Source organism: Anneissia japonica, unplaced genomic scaffold, assembly GCF_011630105.1.
Source record: "Anneissia japonica isolate Jap-2015-1 unplaced genomic scaffold, ASM1163010v1 scaffold287709_len1912824_cov184, whole genome shotgun sequence".
NCBI lineage: Eukaryota > Metazoa > Echinodermata > Crinoidea > Comatulida > Comatulidae > Anneissia > Anneissia japonica.
The window spans coordinates 440,907-460,823 of record NW_022751466.1 but is presented as its reverse complement, the minus strand read 5'-3'; the positions used below and the strand labels follow the sequence as shown (position 1 = coordinate 460,823).

The 19,917-nt window shown below is 35.0% G+C and overlaps 1 protein-coding gene across 1 annotated transcript in view; it reads left to right on the top strand.

Moving 5' to 3' along the window:
* The window catches only part of LOC117121709, a 69,654-nt gene that overhangs the window by 10,121 nt on the left and 39,616 nt on the right, over positions 1-19,917 (top strand). The window contains exons 6-31 of the mRNA XM_033266995.1: positions 890-1,087; positions 1,621-1,902; positions 2,245-2,529; positions 2,799-3,083; positions 3,292-3,579; positions 3,850-4,134; positions 7,448-7,732; positions 9,134-9,418; positions 9,657-9,824; positions 10,006-10,093; positions 10,503-10,621; positions 11,448-11,652; positions 12,117-12,281; positions 12,969-13,159; positions 13,488-13,576; positions 13,708-13,821; positions 13,987-14,073; positions 14,535-14,925; positions 15,287-15,405; positions 15,543-15,728; positions 16,268-16,512; positions 16,959-17,182; positions 17,456-17,655; positions 17,776-17,901; positions 19,239-19,436; positions 19,665-19,749. Coding sequence (XP_033122886.1) covers positions 890-1,087; positions 1,621-1,902; positions 2,245-2,529; positions 2,799-3,083; positions 3,292-3,579; positions 3,850-4,134; positions 7,448-7,732; positions 9,134-9,418; positions 9,657-9,824; positions 10,006-10,093; positions 10,503-10,621; positions 11,448-11,652; positions 12,117-12,281; positions 12,969-13,159; positions 13,488-13,576; positions 13,708-13,821; positions 13,987-14,073; positions 14,535-14,925; positions 15,287-15,405; positions 15,543-15,728; positions 16,268-16,512; positions 16,959-17,182; positions 17,456-17,655; positions 17,776-17,901; positions 19,239-19,436; positions 19,665-19,749 — 5,193 coding nt within the window. The remainder of the gene's footprint in view (positions 1-889; positions 1,088-1,620; positions 1,903-2,244; positions 2,530-2,798; positions 3,084-3,291; positions 3,580-3,849; positions 4,135-7,447; positions 7,733-9,133; positions 9,419-9,656; positions 9,825-10,005; positions 10,094-10,502; positions 10,622-11,447; positions 11,653-12,116; positions 12,282-12,968; positions 13,160-13,487; positions 13,577-13,707; positions 13,822-13,986; positions 14,074-14,534; positions 14,926-15,286; positions 15,406-15,542; positions 15,729-16,267; positions 16,513-16,958; positions 17,183-17,455; positions 17,656-17,775; positions 17,902-19,238; positions 19,437-19,664; positions 19,750-19,917) is intronic.

Genomic DNA, 19,917 nt, shown 5'->3' with positions numbered 1-19,917 from the left:
TTAAAATAATTTACAAAGCTTGTTGTTGTAGAAGAAGTATAAATGCTGTAGTAACGCCACAGCAACTATTTGCTGATGGAGCATTTTGAGGAAATTCAGACCCTGCCAAGTTGTGAGTCATAAGCCCCTATCGCACTGGACTTAATTTGGTCAAATTAACCGAGTCACTGGCTAAATTGACCAAAAAAAATCCAATCCGAACGTCGGTTACAATTCCCTCAGGGTTAAATTAACCAAGCCGAATGGTTAATTTACTGACCTCAGCCTGCCCAGTAAAACTTACCACGGTCTCGGTTAAACTAACCACGTTGGTCAAGAAGTCCAATCCGAACGTGCAACACGGTTAAAACTTCTTCCATGTTGACACCGCTCGAACAAAACCGGAAGTTGAAGACACAAACTAGCGCCCTCAATAATATTTTTTATATAGGTTAAATCTTGGTAAAACTATGGTAAAACTAACCGCGTGAATAATCCAAGTGCGAACAATGGTGAAATGTACCCATGACTTTGGTTAAAGTTACCCTGGTTAAATTTACCATTTTTTAAATCCAGTGCGAACAAGGCTTTAGTTTATGAAGCCTAACAGGGTTGTATTGGAGGTCAATAACTTGATACTGTACTTGTGCACCAATATATATAAAATTTAAAAAAACAGAATGTCTTATTCTCATAACTAAAAGAATTTATTGATCGGTATAATTTGTTAATGAGATTTAGTTAATTAAACATCACATTTTGCCCCAGCTAAAAACTCTACCTTGCTGCTAAATTGTCTTGTCATTTTATTGGCTTTTTAAAAGAAATATATATTTCATTTTATTTGATACAGTAGTAATGATTGAATAAAAATATTGTTTGTTGATCACTGTTATACATTCACTCACAGGGTATAAATGTCCATCTAATGGCCTGTCTGAACCTATTAGCTGTCCTGAGGGTATGTACCAAAATCGGACCAATCAGCTTGATTGCGAGAGATGTCCAACTGGACATGAATGTTCGGATCCTAGTGTGGTGCCAGTCCAGTGCCTTGCCGGTCAATTTAGCCCTGGCGATTCAACAGCATGTAGTTCGTGTGAAACAGGTTGGAAATTGTTATACTTACATAGCATTCTTAATATCATTTATTATTAATTATAATTCAGCGCTTCGTATCTGCGAAGAAAGGCGCTTTACAAATGTTCTCATTGGATTGGATAATTCGTTTTATAATGTCAAGATGATATTACGTTGTCCAAGGACTGACACAAAATCTTGTAAAGAAAAGGTTGGTGGTTTTTAATAAATATATATATTTTTAACAAAGAAGAAGCCAGTATTAGTTTAATATTTCTTTAATAAATCTGATACTTTAAGCATGAATTTTAGCCCTGTGGTCACAAATTACCAACCAAAATATATGGGTGAAAACATCTATTCAAAACAAATAAATTGGATATAGTCTTGATGTTGTAATCACTGTATAATACTTCAATAGCTTTTTGTAATTGACTGCAAATCATTGAATCCTGATAATAGTTAGTTGATACTTCTTATGTTTTGCAAATATTATTTATTATTGATATTTTTGCTTCAGCTGCGACACTAATGGAATTTTTATAAAATGTGTTTTTTTAGGCCACTTCTCATCAGTGGGTGCTGAGAACTGCACAAGATGTACCGCTGGTTACTACTGTTCACCTACAGCAGAAACACCTTGTATAGCTGGTTACTATAGCTTTGAAGGGGCTACATCCTGCGAGGCATGCCCAGGGGGATACTCATGCCCTGGGGGAGCTAGTTTCTCACCCTGTTCAGCTGGAACTTATGCAATCAATGGAAGTGATGCCTGTAGCACTTGTGAAGCTGGATATGAATGTCCAGTTGATCTAATGGCATTGCCAATAGAGTGCCAATCAGGTAAACACATTTTTATTATTATTAATATTTAGTATTATTATAATATTATAATAATTATTTTTATTATCATTAGTTCATTATGAAAATTAATACTTAACATGCATTTTAGATTTTTGTAGAAATCTGACCTTTTTTACAGGCTTCTAACATCATCTTTCTCTACCAGTGGCAGAAAAGTTTTGGTTGAAATTTCTAGCCATTCGAAGATCAAAAGGAAAGATTACATCTTCTGGATGTATTCTGCTAATATCATTTTTTATTCATCAGGTTCTGTTTTTACAGTATATATATATTTTATGCTTAGCATCTGCTTTATATATTACTGTTATGTGGTATACATAGGCTGGTATTCAGATTCAGGGGCCACTGGGTGCACACAATGCACTGAAGGTTATTATTGTTCGCTGACCAATCAAACAGCTTGTGACGCTGGTTACTATAGTATTGCCGGGGCAACAGAATGCGATGCATGTCCAGGTGGATATGCATGTGCAGGTGGTGGGACAGATTTAAGAATTTGCGATGAAGGAACTTACTCAAGAAATGCAAGTCACTCATGCACATCATGTGACATTGGTCATGAGTGCCCTATACCAGGCATGATGGAGCCTTCACCCTGCCCAGAAGGTGAATAAATTGCTCTTGACTTTATTGTTCTTCAAAGTATTATGCTTTATATACTACTACTGTATACTGCAATTGCTTTTAAGTAAGTTTTTTAATTTTATTAATTACCAAATAGACTAATATTGCATTAACTGAATTCATATTGAGTATCTACCTATCAGTTTGCAGGAACATGTTTTTGATTTCACCCTCACTTAAAATTTTAGATAAATATAACGCATTTTAATGAAAGAAACTTTTATTTATTGACCTTTCTGTTATAAATTTAGGATGGTTTGCAAATGACACTGGCTTAAACATGTGCTATGAATGCAGTGCAGGATCATTTTGCACCCCTACTACTGAAATGAGCTGTCCTCCGAGACAGTATAGCTACGCTGCTTCAAGATCATGTTCCACTTGTCCCGGTGGCTATGAGTGCCCAGGGGGAGTAATTCCTATCAAATGCACTGCAGGCTTTTATGCTCCAAATGGCAGCTCATCTTGCAGTGAATGCGATGCTGGTTTTATGTGCCCTACTTCAGCATTGTCAGAACCAGCGCCATGTTCTGAAGGTGATTTTAATTGGTTTTTTTGCTCCTTGCTTATGTATACTTATAACAAAGAAAAGCCACTATGCATCTGCTTATTAATTCATGCAAAAGCAACAACATGTCATTTTCTATATTTTGATATTGTCATTTAATCACCTTTGCTGTACTTAAAAATTGCTTTGAGAAACATGGTAGTTTAAATGTTTTATGTATTCATACTGCACATTAGGTTGGTATTCAGATTCAGGGGCCAGTGAGTGCATAGAATGTAATGCAGGTTATTACTGTTCACTGACCAATCAAACAGCTTGTGACGCTGGTTACTATAGCATTGCCGGGGCAACAGAATGCGATGCTTGTCCAGGTGGATATGCATGTGCAGGTGGTGGTGGGGTAGATCTAATAATGTGTGGCAAAGGAACTTACTCGAGAAATGCAAGTCACTCATGCACACCATGTGACATAGGTCATGAGTGCCCCATACCAGGCATGATGGAGCCTTCACCCTGCCCAGAAGGTGAATAAAGTCATCACTAACATTTTCATGACAATAATATTCACAACATGTAATCCATAAAACGGTAATTAATATTTGAACACTAGAAGTGTCAAACTTACTCTATAGCATTAAAAAAACATAGACATATGCAAGCCATCTTATAGTTCATTTTCTGATCACAAAGAACTTAAAAATATTCTTAACTGAAGATTTGATTTACCCTGAATATAATTATATTTATAAATTTCAAAACATAATTTTCTTTATCACTTTAATTTTCAATAATAGGTTGGTTTGCTAATGACACTGGCTTAAACATATGCTATGAATGCAATGCAGGATCATTTTGCACCCCTACTGCTGAAATGAGCTGTCCTCCGAGACAGTATAGCTACGCTGCTTCAAGATCATGTTCCACTTGTCCCGGTGGCTATGAGTGCCCAGGGGGAGTAATTCCTATCAAATGCACTGCAGGCTTTTATGCTCCAAATGGCAGCTCATCTTGCAGTGAATGTGATGCTGGTTTTATGTGCCCTACTTCAGCATTATCAGAACCAGCACCATGTTCTGAAGGTGATTTTAATTGGTTTTTTTTTTTTTTTCCTCCTTGCTTATGTACATACTTATAACAAAAGAAAGCCACTATGCATCTGCTTATTAATTCATGCAAAAGCAACAATGTGTCATTTTCTATATTTTGATATTGTCATTTAATCACCTTTGCTGTACTTAAAAATTCTTTTAGAAATGTGGTAGTTTAAATGTTTTATGTATTCATACCGCACATTAGGTTGGTATTCAGATTCAGGGGCCAGTGAGTGCATAGAATGTAATGCAGGTTATTACTGTTCACTGACCAATCAAACAGCTTGTGACGCTGGTTACTATAGCATTGCCGGGGCAACAGAATGCGATGCTTGTCCAGGTGGATATGCATGTGCAGGTGGTGGTGGGGTAGATTTAATAATGTGTGGCGAAGGAACTTACTCAAGAAATGCAAGTCACTCATGCACACCATGTGACATAGGTCATGAGTGCCCCATACCAGGCATGATGGAGCCTTCACCCTGCCCAGAAGGTGAATAAAGTGATCACTAACATTTTCATGACAATAATATTCACAACATATAATCCATAAAACGGTAATTAATATTTTGAACCCTAGAAGTGTCAAACTTACTCTATAGCATTTAAAAAACATAGACATATGCAAGCCATCTTATAGTTCAAATTCTGTTCACAAAGAACTTAAAAATATTCTTAACTGAAGATTTGATTTACCCTGAATATAATTATATTTATAAATTTCAAAACATAATTTTCTTTATCACTTTAATTTTCAATAATAGGTTGGTTTGCAAATGACACTGGCTTAAACATATGTTATGAATGCAGTGCAGGATCATTTTGCACCCCTACTGCTGAAATGAGCTGTCCTCCGAGACAGTATAGCTACGCTGCTTCAAGATCATGTTCCACTTGTCCCGGTGGCTATGAGTGCCCAGGGGGAGTAATTCCTATCAAATGCACTGCAGGCTTTTATGCTCCAAATGGCAGCTCATCTTGCAGTGAATGCGAAATACTAGTATTTTTCCACAGTTAATCACCCTTTATTAATTCATTCCATTTCCTTTCTTCCATAATTTTTTACATTTCATATACCTTTTTTCCCTTTTTGAGTATACATCGCTTGCACAGATATTCTTGGTGGTAATAGAGTTTTTCTGTAAAATAGAATGTGTTAAGGTTCATTTCAGTTCATTTAATTTGACGAATGTTATTGACTGCAATGTATTTTTAAGTTTCAAATTTTGTCTGTTCTGTCATTATTTTTGGTAAAACCATAATAGACTTTCTACCCTCTGCATACCTTTTGAAAAATCTTGATCTATTACGATGTGATTGGTTGGGACTCTGACATATTCCTGTCTCTTATACACATCTAGATGTGTATAAGAGACAGCTCATGCACATCATGTGACATTGGTCATGAGTGCCCCATACCAGGCATGATGGAGCCTTCACCCTGCCCAGAAGGTGAATAAAGTCATCACTAACATTTTCATGACAATAATATTCACAACATGTAATCCATAAAACGGTAATTAATATTTGAACCCTAGAAGTGTCAAACTTACTCTATAGCATTTAAAAAACATAGACATATGCAAGCCATCTTATAGTTCATTTTCTTTTCACAAAGAACTTAAAAATATTCTTAACTGAAGATTTAATTTACCATGAATATAATTATATTTATAAATTTCAAAACATAATTTTCTTTATCACTTTAATTTTCAATAATAGGTTGGTTTGCTAATGACACTGGCTTAAACATATGTTATGAATGCAGTGCAGGATCATTTTGCACTCCTACTACTGAAATGAGCTGTCCTCCGAGACAGTATAGCTACGCTGCTTCAAGATCATGTTCCACTTGTCCCGGTGGCTATGAGTGCCCAGGTGGAGTAACGCCTATCAAATGCACAACAGGCTTTTATGCTCCGAATGGCAGCTCATCTTGTAGTGAATGTGATGCTGGATATGAGTGCCCTACTGGATTATTATCGCAACCTCAATTATGTTCTGAAGGTGATTTTCATGCGACAAAGTATCCATGCCACTGCATGTGTCTATGTGCTTTCACAATTGTGTTTTGTCCCAGTGTACTTTCATATAATTTGTGCTAAATATTTTTTCAACACAACTTGCATAATTCAATTTTTTCCTCAGCGTCACAATTGTGCATTGTCGCCATTTGTTTTGTAATAATATTTTCATGTGATGCCCTCCCAAAGTTCTTTCAATTGTTTATGATCAGTTCACCCAGCAAAGCCTAGTGCCCATTGTGAATTTTGTTATTGTGAGCTACTATTTTATCAGTATACATTTTTTAAATTTTTTTTCAGATCAAACAAAAACAAATTTTGTGTATGCTACATTATTTCATTTGCATTTATTTTAACAATTTTTATAATAATCATTTTTACATTACTTTTAGATTTTTTGATGATTTTAATTGTTTAATAGGATTTTTAGAGTTTAATTTTTAATACAAGTTTCAACTGTCATTTATATGCTGCTAACTTATCATGTTTGCTTCCCTAAATTTTATTTGCATAATAATCTTTTTTACATTACTGTACTTTTCAGATTTTTTGTTGTTTTAATTGTTCCTAGTATGATTTTAATTGTTTAATTCCATTTTATTTTATACAAAATTCAGCTATGTCATTTATATGCTGCTAACTTGTCATTTTTTGCTTACTTCAATTTTCTTTGCATTGTAAATATTCTGTTATTATATGGTTGCGGCATTTATGTATACAGAACTTCCCATACAGTATTATGTTGTAAATTGATCTATTTGTTGTATTGAAATTTGTATATCAATATTTATGAATCTTTTCTTTGATAATTATATTTTGTTTATTTGATTTTCTAAAATATTTATGTATAATTGAAACACACTTACAGCAACAAAAATGATTATTATAAAGTTTTCGAGCAATTTGTGTAGTTATATCAGAAAATGATGATAATTAAATGTTTCATCTACAATGCAATATTATCTTGTAAAATTATATTATAAATTTGTAAATTCACCGAAAAATATACCCTTTGATTTCTGTCAAACAATTAAAGGACTTTTGGTAGTTAAATATATACAGAAAATCATCAAAAACTAATTTTGTTTTGTTATGTAATATACAGAAAGTTAAAACCATTATGTGGTTCTTTAAATAAGCAATTCCAAGTCGTAATTTAATTTTTAGAATTTGTTTGGGTGCATCACAATAGATTTAAATTTGTAGTAATTTTAATGTAGTATGTCCTGTAGTCAGATTCTTATTTATAATATTTGTAATGTGAATATGTATTTTAGGCTGGTATTCAGATTCCGGGGCAACAACATGTACCGAATGTGATGAAGGCTATTATTGTTCACTAACCAATCAGACAGCTTGTGAGGCTGGTTACTATAGTTATGCTGGTGCAACAGAATGTATGCCATGCCTTGGTGGTTATTCATGTTCAGGGGGTGGTGCTGGGCTTGAAATATGTACAGCTGGTCATTACGCCATCAATGGGAGTGAGAGTTGCAAGCAATGTGAAGTGGGATACGAATGTCCAACTGCAGGTCTGACAGAACCTCTTATCTGTGAAGAAGGTAATTATCTCATCTTAATGAGAATCTATTATTTATGTTATTAATCTTTTCATTATTAAATTTAATTTTATTAATATTTAAAATGAGGAAACAAGTTTTAAAAAATGCCAACTGAAGTCAAAGGACTAGTAACCTTCTTGTATTCTAACCCCCATCATCACAGATTGAAGCATTCTGTGCGTAAAGTGCCTTTTTTAAACAAAATAAACAAACTCCAAGAAATATAATCAGAATCTGTTTTTATGTTATTAATCTTGTCATTATTAAATGTTATTAATAATTAAAATGAGGAAACAGTTTAAAGAAAACAAACTGAAATTCACATTTAAAATTTATGTAGTAGTACTGGTATTCTAACCCCAACCTCCCAGTTTGAACAATTCTGTGTGATAAAATGCATTTTTTTACAGAATAAACAAACTTTAAGAAACATAATATTTCATAACATTTCATCCTTTTTATCTTCAATATTAAAAAAAAACCATGGGAGTGTAATTATTAAAAATGCTAAAATATGCAGATGAGGGGATTAACAGTTGCTGGTGTAAACAAATGTGTTATCAAAGGATAATCATGATTGGTGCTGGGGAAGGGTGGATCACAAATCAGATAAACAGTTTAAGTAACTCAGGAGCATGTTTTTGTGCAACAATTTATGGAGGAAATAAAGTTGGATGAACCATGGGTAATTCCTCCATGGATGAACTGTCAATTGCAGATGTGTAGAATAATATGGTAAATTAACTAGTTTTCATTAATACTAGTATTTTTCCACAGTTAATCACCCTTTATTAATTCATTCCATTTCCTTTCTTCCATAATTTTTTACATTTCATATACCTTTTTTCCCTTTTTGAGTATACATCGCTTGCACAGATATTCTTGGTGGTAATAGAGTTTTTCTGTAAAATAGAATGTGTTAAGGTTCATTTCAGTTCATTTAATTTGACGAATGTTATTGACTGCAATGTATTTTTAAGTTTCAAATTTTGTCTGTTCTGTCATTATTTTTGGTAAAACCATAATAGACTTTCTACCCTCTGCATACCTTTTGAAAAATCTTGATCTATTACGATGTGATTGGTTGGGACTCTGACATATTCTCATTACTTATTTCTTGATATGCTATCTGATCTTTATAAGGATTATTAAAAAGCAGTGGTCATATACTGTATGCACTACTGTACTTGTTTTAATAGAAAAAGATATGGGATATTCCAAGGTTTTCTAATCAATTTGTATAATGTATATAAATATTTGTATGCTATATGTGAGGGGTTTTTTTTAATGGGAATAATTTAAGCATTTTTTTTTTATAAAAGTTAAAATTAAATTTTATTATTTGAACACACTTACATTAGATTTTAATTAATGAGTCATGGATATATTGTGTTTTTATAGGTCATTTTTCCAATGAAACTGGCCTCAGTGATTGCTACAGCTGTGAAGAAGGTTACGAGTGCTCCCTCACAAGTTCAACACCTTGTCAGCCGGGCTACTATAGCTACAGTGCATCATCAAGTTGTCTCCCTTGCCCAGGGGGATTTGAGTGCCCAGGCGCTTCTGCCCCACTGGAATGTCAGTCAGGAACTTATGCGTACAATGCAAGTGATATCTGTGAGATTTGTGAGGCCGGCTTCCAGTGTCCATATGAGCGTATGAGCAGTCCACTACAGTGTCAAGAAGGTGATAGGTCAATCATACAGTGTCTGTTGTACCCTGAACATGGTTGCTTATATATTCACTACATTATCTTGTATCATAATATATAACATTCATAAAAGACACAAAAGGCAACATTCATTCATTAATTTTATTTAAGGTTTGAACTAAGTACCACTGAACATTGATAAACTTACAAGAGATCCAATCTATGCGGCAATTTTAATACCTTAAGACAATTCTTCCAATTTTAATTCTTTAGGATATTATGCCAATAATACTGGATCCACTGAATGTACTGAATGTGAAGCTGGATGGAAGTGTCCATCACCACACCTTACCCCCATCATTTGTATTCGTGGCAGCTATAGTAAACCAGGTGCAACAAACTGCTCCACCTGTCTTGCTGGGGAGTATGCTAATAGCACAGGTGGGTTTATAAGTTTAGATATTTTCTGAATTGCTTTTGTCGTGTTCATTAGTAATTTTCTACAATTCTTCTACAAATTTCTCTTTTTTAAGCATAATGATATTTATTATATTTATTTTTCTGGATTTGTAATTATTTGTAGAAAGCATAAATAATTTATTGATATTTTTAATAATAATAGGTTTAACTGACTGTGAGACTTGTCCAAGTGGATTTTATTGTGAGAACACCATGGCAGACCCTGTGCTATGCCTGCCAGGAACATTCAGGTAATGTTTTTTGGGATATACATCAGATATTTTCTTGAATGATTTAATGTAAAATGTCTATTAATATTCTCTGTGTCTATTTTGTGAATACTTACCTGGGTAAACTGATTTAAGCCAGATTCTTATAGGCATTACTTCTGATTTGTGTGATGTATTTGTATTAATGGTAATGATAATATATACAGAAATAATGAATTTTAAAGTTATGACAGTGAAAACAATGATAATCTAGATGTGTATAAGAGACAGATATAAAGAACCAGCTTGTTCCTTGTTTCATTTGTGTTGCTGTGTGTTACAGATGAATTGAAGCTTACCACTTATTCAGTCTTTTTTTTTCAATATTGATTGAACACACTGTGTAAAATTCACTCATCACAATAATAATGTTCTTAAATTGTATTTGTAGTATGGCTGGGGCAACTTTCTGTAGCCCATGCCCTGAGGGGTCTTATGCTGATAGTACAGGGCAAGAATCCTCCTGCACAGCTTGTCCTGCAGGCTCATCCTGTATGGACCCTACCACAGGTAAGAATCTGATCAGAATTTGAGTAAATGATTTGTTCCATATAATTAATATCATTTTCATTAAATACAGTATAATTTTTAAAATGCATTCATTCTAGGTTTATCAGACAGTTACTAACATAGCAGTGCAAACGGAGTTTACATTAGCTTATAATAAAATCTTTATCATGACAAATAAAGCATTAATAGTGTTATGCTAGTATGACATCAAAGAAAGAAAACAGAGTTAATATACCTGAATTTGATTCTTGAGCAATAATTGGCATCATGTCAGTAGGGATGTATTTACATAGTAGCTATGTAATCTGAAACCTGTTGCTAAAGCCTGTTTTTCACTAGGCATATTTATTAAATTAAATAAAAACTGTTCAAACTATTGATTTCACTGAAACGAAAAACTCCGATAGAAATGCGAATGCGCATGCACATGAACTAACGCTTTTTATTCACCTACTAGAAAACAGGCTTAAGGGCATCTTTACACAAGCACCAGAGTTCTAGAATAATCTACCACAATCTTTCCATTATTCTACAAACTTCCCTCAATTTTAATCACTCCTGAAGATTTCTTTTTGAGTTTGAAAATTTGTTTCTATTTTCTCCCCTTTTAACTGTGTATAAATTGGACCATTTTAAGGCACTACAGGCTTTTTCGATTTTCATGGATGTGACACTGAGCAGAAAATCGTTTGGATTTGGTGCAATATAAATACCAGCGATTGATTGATTGAATACGCTATGTAAAATGCTGAAATGAGCCCAATTTATTTCAATACAAAGTATGTAACTGTAATTAAACTATTAAATTGTGACATCTCTCCACTAGTTCCAGTACCATGCATTGATGGCTATTACTCTCTGGGAAGTGCTTCATCGTGTATCCTCTGCCCTGGGGGCTACGAGTGCAGCAACAACACCATAGCACCAGTACAGTGTCTTGCTGGTTCCTACTCTATCAATGGCAGCACTGCCTGCTCTGCAAGTGATGTGGGTTTTTATGTTCCAGTGGATGGACTATCTGAACAGATAAGGTATGTAACGTATTGTCTTAACATGTTGTCTTTAAACTTGTGTTGTCTTATTGAAAAAGTCTTGTCCTAAAAAATGTGTTGACCTTGACTGTCGTGTCTTAAATGTACTGTGTTGTCTTCAACATTTGCTGCTGTGAGTGCATGCTGTCCTAAACATATGTTGTGTTATTTTTTGTTGCATTAAAAATCGTGTTAAATAAAACATGTGTTGTCTTAAACATGTCTTGTCCTAATAATTTCAGGTTCAGTTTTTTTTTTTATATTATTCACTTGCAACTTAAAGGCTAAACCTATGACTTATGATTATTTGTTGTGTTTAAACATGTTTTGTTTTAAATGTGTGTTGTAAACATATGTTGTCTTAAACATATATCAAATCAATTGTAAACTTATTTGCATATTTGTTTGATATTACCAATCATGCCATATACTGAATTCACTTATTTTCTAAATCTTGAAAACAGTTGTGAAGATGGTAGTTTTGCGAATGAGACAAGTGCTGTGTCATGTACCCCGTGTCCAGCTGGGTATGAGTGCATTGACCGTGAATCAACACCTGTACCATGCTTAACAGGTTACTACTCACTTCAAGGCAACACAAGCTGTACAGAATGCACCGCTGGGTATATGTAAGTGAATAACAAATTAGGTGGATTAGAATTCTTGAGTGGAAAATTAAGTACTGGTAGTTGTATAAAGGAATTTAGGTATAAAGCTGTTGAGTAGATCTGTGGATTTGAGCTGTTAAGTTGGGTTGTTGAGTGAAGCTTTTGAATGATGCATTTGCTGAGTAGAGTTTAGGATTTGAGCTGTAGAATGGTAGTGATAAGTAAAAGAAATTTGGTACATCTTTACATATGAGCTGTACAGTAAGTCATTTTTTCAACCTCCTTTATTTAGCAGTGCTACTGCTATGGGCATTTATAATGCACCTCTTCATTGCAGTTATAATGAGCAGTTCTTTTCCCTGGTCATTTGGTCCACATGCTAAGCGTTGCTGCTGGTAATCAGCGCAGGAACAGGAAACCTCACCAGGTACCCATTTATCCTCCTGGGTGGAGAGAAGCAATGCAGATAAAGTGTCTTGCTCAAGGACACAAGAGAAATGCAGAGTGAGGGGTTGAAACCCGACCTCGAGGTTGGGAAACCAAACCGTTCCCGCTGCGTCAAACTGCTTCCAAAAACAGAAATTTGATTGAGAAACGCATTTTGAAGTAGTCATTTAGTTGTGGTAATACACAAGTTGTGAATATTTCTTCATGTATAAAAGAAGTTAATACTGATGTAATTCTGTTTTGACTAATTTATTTTATCAGGTGTGCAACTACTGATTCTGAGCCTGTCATTTGCAATGCTGGTGAATACTCACCAACTCGGAGCACAACATGTGAACCCTGTCCAGCTGGTACCTTCTGTCCTAACCCCCCTACTGGTATGGCAACATCTTGTCCTGCTGGTTGGTATGCAAATTCTACAGGAAACACCAATTGTACTGTGTGTCCAATAGGTATGTCATCTTTGAATGGAACCTTTGCTTGGGGATTAAAATCACATCTGTTTATGGTATCCTAAATGTTTATATTCTCTTTAGCTATTACTGCCTATCCTTAACTAGGGTTGGTGTGGACCCTCACTAATCATCACAAAATACTATGTAAATGAACAGGCATGCTTTCTACTGGCTAAATATGCAGTGCTTTACATTGACCATGGTTAAGTCTTTTGTCCTAACTGACAGGGGAAAGTACTTGTGTTTGTTTGTAATTCAGAGCATTAATTTTTGTTTTATGAAATTTAACATTTTGTGTTAATTTAGAGCCATAATTTTTTTCTAGGTCATCACTGCGATGATGTGACACAGAAACCATCTCCGTGCGCAGCGGGTTACTATGGAGACTCTACTGGCTTAGAGCAATGCACTGCTGTAAGTAATCATGATAATTTTGTTAGAGCTGTAGCGCGAGTTGAATGGCCGAGCAGTTAAGGCAGGGGCTCAGCAAGGTACAGCCATAATATCATAATATCAAAAATATTTAATTTTGTTTGCATTGACAGTGCTCTCCAGGCTATTACACAACGTCTGAGGGATCCGATTCTTGTACTCGTTGTCCATCAGGCTTCAAGTGTCCCAACAGAGATGAAGATCCAGAAGTGTGTGATACAGGATTTGTAAGTCAGCATAATTTTAATTGTTTTATTTTTAAATCCAACAATTTTGAAACAGGCATTAATATTATTTGTTGGCTTACTGATGGATCATAACTTTGAAATTTCTCCATTTTGACTTCTGCATGTACCAGCTCATTTATGTGCTTCTCTTTCTCACTTTCAAAGTATTCAACTGGTGGGACTCGTGAGTGTTACCAATGTCCAACAGGCCAAGTTTGTGGTGATCCATCTGCAGCACCATCAACATGTAACGTAAGTCATCATCCTTTTTGTTATTTGATATGAGAGATTCTTTGCACAAAAAATCCTGAGGGAAAAGTAGAAGAGGAAAAAGAGAATACTGTATATGGTGCTTGCCATTCCAAAACCAGTATCATGGACTAAAAAAATAAAATTTACGTTTTTTTAATATATTCATATTCTTCACATTATAAGCTTTAAAATGATTGGTCGTTTACTGGAATCGACTTACTACTGCCAAAGGGATGAGTAAAAGTGTAACACACTCTCTGTACTTAAGTATACAATACTGCCACATTATTGTGTTAATTACTCAGTTTGTCATTTAGCGACAGTACACTAGTTTTGGGGGTGCAAGCATCGTATATTCTAAAAAAAGAAAATCAAAAGAAATTAGGTTAAAACAAAAATTACTCTTTAATAATATAGATAAATTTAGTATTTTTTTTTTTTTAATTTTCACATTTCCATAGTATGGTGAATATTCAAATGGAACAGCTTGTGTGTTGTGTCCCATTGGATTCATGTGTCCAACACCTCTCGGAGCACCACAGGAGTGTCCTGCCGGAACCTACCAGGACACACTCGGTCAGATTAGTTGCACCCTCTGTCCCGCTGGAAAGCAGTGCTTAAATGTGACACAGACACCAGGTGACTGCGACGAAGGCTACTATAGTGTGGCTGGTCAGCAGGTCTGTACTATTTGTCCTGAAGGTCAGTGGAGCACAGCAGGCTCTGGATCGTGCTCACTGTGCCCATCTGGACATGAATGTCTGGACGGCTCTGCAAGGATTTCACCACGCAACTGTACACCAGGAACCTATGCAGCAGAAGGAGCTGGTATATGTTCACCATGTCCCCTTGGTAAGCTAAAATCTCAACAGGGGTACTGACATGAAGAGTCCCACTTTCAAAACATTTCAAATACAGATATAAAAAAGTCTTAATTACAATGCAATGAGTAGCCTTGATGATTGTGTTTTTCTCTATAGGGTGATGTCTTGTGCTTTGCTTGTCCCGCTGGCTCATATTGCAATAGCAGCGCTGCCATACCTCTGTCTCTTATACACATCTAGATGTGTATAAGAGACAGATACCTTTCTCAACAAAAACATGTGTACTGCAACCATTTCATATATTATTACTTCACCATGCAAACCTTCAATCAATAAGACATACTTTGCAATCATCAGACTATAAATATTTTAAAATCATTTTAAACCAGGTACTTACAGCTTTGAGCTGTCTTCCACTTGTGTTGCATGTCCACCTGGATTCACCTGTCCAGATGCAAGTGAGGTACCTGTTCTCTGTGCAAATGGAACATATTCAGGATCTGGAGAGGTAAATCTACTAAAGTATAATAAATATATAATATTTAGTTATTTTGATAATTATATTTTTTTTTATGAATTATTCAACCTGTTAACAAGTAGTTCACAAAAATAGCTTCACACATATGCACATGTGCTTTCTTTTAGATTATTTGTACTGATTGTCCGGCGGGTTTCTATTGTGATGACCCATCTGTTGCCCCACAACAATGTCCTGTAGGAAGCTACTCAAGTGATCGCGCCAAAGTATGTGCTGTGTGTCCTGTTGGTCAGTCATGTTTGAATCCTGGAGACACTCCTTCTAATTGTGCAGACGGAACATACAGTGGTGAAGTATGTATAGTGCAGTCCAAATATAATAATAATATTTATTTATATAGTGCATTTTTAGATTAACATGTGTTCAATTCAGTGTGGTTTACATAAGCATGTTTGGTTTTTTTTTAGCCCTTACTATTTATAATTGTCTGTTCTGGGAATACTTCCTTACTTGGATAAACCAATAAATGGCAGAATTCTCATACAAGTACTTACCTAAATAATAATGGAATTGTCCATCTCAGAGCCCATATGAACACCATAAACCATGTTATCATCTTCATTTTCCTTTCACAGTTCTTAGTTATTAATATTATTTATGTTTCTAGACAATTGTCATTATTTTATATATTACATTGTCATCTTACAGGTCATAATATTAAAATTATATGAATATAACTTTTATTAATATTTAATGCCAGCATTTGAGAGGGTGGCTCAAACAGCAATACTGACATGAAGAGTCCCACTTTCAAAACATTTCAAATACAGATATAAAAAAGTCTTAATTACAATGCAATGAGTAGCCTTGATGATTGTGTTTTTCTCTATAGGGTGATGTCTTGTGCTTTGCTTGTCCCGCTGGCTCATATTGCAATAGCAGCGCTGCCATACCTTGTGAAGCAGGTACCTATAGCCTGCTTGGTGATTCAGACTGCACTGAATGCAGTGCCGGTCAAGCCTGTCAGTACACTGACCAGCAGCCTGTAGATTGCCAACCAGGTCAACACACCAATGGAAACAAATCACAAACTGAATGTACAGACTGTTCACCGGGATTCTCTTGTCAATATCAAAGGTATATGTTACATAATTGTGTTGCCAATAACACAGTTCCATTAATGCAGTATGAAATACATTTGAGATGTAAACAGTAGTAAAAATAACAGCTTAAGTTGATAAATCAAATAACTAAAGAAATTATAGCAGCACCCCTGCATTAATGTTCAATTGTATTCTACTAATAATTATACTAACGTACCAAATGCATTGTAAGATCAACGGGGGGTCGTGGATCAAGCAAACAATCGTTAACGGCCTGACCTGATTGTGATGTATAAATATTGAATGTGGTGTCTATCTGCTATATACTGTTATAACTGAATTAATTAATGGATAAAACCAATTTTTAGGCAGAATACTTTTATTTTAGTCAAAAATTTAGTTTTATTATGCAAAATCAGAATTAATTTAAGGTGATTTGCACTGTAAGACTTAAATAATGTTTTTACTCAATCTTTGTAGTTTACCACCAAAAGCATGTGGAACAGGGACGTACAGTTTGGATAAATACACAGAGTGTGTTGCATGTCCAGCAGGTTATGAATGCCCGTCATCGGATAGTGCACCAAAAGCTTGTGCAGCTGGTTCGTATTCCACTGGATCGCAAACAAACTGTACAGAATGTTCTGCTGGATTTGCATGCCCATCAACGACAGATCCAACCGCAATGTTTCAATGTTTACCAGGTGGGATCCCATCAGCTTTTATTTTTTAACTTCCTATTCGTTTTATAATCTGGCGCTATATAGTATAACCCTGCTCTTTGTATCTTTTTGATGGATAAATATTTCTATATATTTTGTGTTTGTATTAATTGAATTTTTGTACTTTATTTAAAGAGGTTTCTATGTTTTTTTTTAATTTGGTCCAAGAATATAATGATAATCATAAAGTGATTTCATGTTAAAATCAATACAGTAAAACTAATATAAGTATTTTTCATGTCATATTTATTAAAGGGACTTATTCAGTTGGAAAGCAGTCATTTTGCAGTGCTTGTGAGCCGGGCAAGTACTGTCCCGATACGGACAGTGACAGTAATATCGCAAACTGCCCATCCGGTACTTATTCCTACACGGCTTATTCCCGATGCCAGACATGTCCTAATGGATGGGAGTGTCCTTCAACAGATGGCTCAGCTAATGCGCAGTGTATATCGGTAAACAAATTTACTGTTTAATTAAATTATAATTATTAGTGCTTTTTAAAATTATTTTTGAACTTTGTTGTTTGTTGTTATTTCTATATTAATGTCATGTGGATTATATTTTATTTGTAGGGTACTTACTCTATTGGCAATGCCACTGCCTGTTCTGATTGTCCAGCGGGTTTTGCTTGTCCTAGCACCGACAGTGATACCAAAGTTGAATGCATCGCTGGCACCTACTCTGTCGGCTCACAGACGGTACCAATATTTTATTATTTTTAATTATATTTGTTATTGTTAATATTAATATCACAATTGGTCTTTATCATGCTTCATCTTGCAACAGATATTTTTCTCAAAAACTAATAATAAATAATAAAGACCGACTGAAATGTAAATCCTAATAACCATGCTGTCTCATAAAGCCAAAGAATGTAAGTAAGTAAAATTGTAACCAAAGGGCTCAAATCTTATGGTTAATACTTGAAAAAATTGCCTTTTTCAAACATCTGTAAGTGTAGTATATAGGCCAACCTGAAATGTTGGAGGCATGCAAATTCTAGTTGAAACAAAAAAAATAGTCCAATATCATACAAGTTTTTACCCCCTTTTACCCCTAGCTAGCCTAGGCCTACCTGGCCTAAGCCTATCCTCTGCACAAAACCTAGGGCTAGACTAGAAATCCGTCAGCACATTTTTGAAAATAAGAGCCAAATTCCACACAGAAGTTTGAGCTAGTTTTTGAGGTATTATCCATGCAATTAAAATACTTTACAACTGTTTACAGTAAACAAAATCTCTGATACATTGCACACCGCTAAGACAAGTTCAGCAAGAAGTAGGCCTGAGAAAGGTTATAGATGGCATGTCATCATTTCATAGACTTAACCCTCCCGGAAAAAGTCAGTCCCGCATTATTTTAACCAATTAAAAGGTTGTATTAGGTCGAAATCATTTCGTATCCATAGGCAATGTGCAATGGACGATTCGGATGGAAAAAAATGATGAGCAATGAAATGGACAAAATAACTAATGTCATGTGGTACAAAATTGACCAGTCAAATGACTGGGATCTGTTTAGGTGTGTTATAATACAAAATATTGTATTACCGTAAAACCTCGAATTGAAGCCCCCTCCTTAGTTTGCAAAATTTGCCTCGAAAAGAAGCCCATCTCGAAAAGAAGCCCATGGGCTTCTTTTCAAGAAAGAATAGGCTTTTTTTTTCGAGAGAGTACAGTACACTGTACATGAATTCCAAAAAAAAAAAATTAATTAATTAAAAACAAGCTTGGTTTATACAGTAGTTTAGGTGATTTAATGCCAGTTAAATACACTCCATGATACAGATTGATGTTACAGTGGCCTTATTTATTGTTTTATAGTACAAATTCACAAAATGTACAGCATTCATTTTTAAAAGAAGCCCCCCCCCCCTCTAGCCTCAAAAAGAAGCCGATATTGAAAAGAAGCACACCCGAAGTTCGCAAAATAATGAAGCCCAGGGCTTCAATTTCGAGATTTTAAGGTATTATCATATCTCCTAATCCATGGCTGTGATGTCCAGCTCTAACGCTAAGTGTGGTTTTTATTCCAGGTGTGTACAAGGTGTCCACCAGGCTATGAATGTCCAAGTAATTCTTCTGCAACACAAACCCTTTGTGCATCAGGTACATACAGCATTGGTGGTCAACGTGAGTGTACCAGCTGTCCAGGGGGCTATGCTTGTCCATCTATATACAGCAGCTTCCAAATCTCATGCTATCCTGGTTCTTATGCCGAACCTGAGTCAATAGTAAGTTTCTAAATGTTATTGATAGTATACATGCGCATTTGAACATATTTTAATGGAATTTGTGCAATATAAATGAATAAATTATTATTATTATGATTATCATATTTATTATAATTGTTATTATATATTTGCGATACACAACGTAAATAATTCTGAAAAAAAAACCTGATGTGTTGGGAGAGTAGGGAAACCTATCTTGTGTTAACAAACCATGTAATTTTGCTCTAGATATGCACTAAGTGCCCTGCAGGAGAAGAATGTCCACTGACCAACCAGACCGGTCAAGCTTGTGCTGATGGTTACTATAGTTTAGGTAAGTTTATTTAAGGAACACAATGGCATGTATGTCAAACTGCACACAAATGAGTATCATATTTGATATTGTGGGTAATATTATCTCTAAAGCAAAAGCTTGGATCGTACCTCATTGAGACATTTTTGTTGCACCATAATGAGCATGATCCATCCAGTGAAGCTGTAC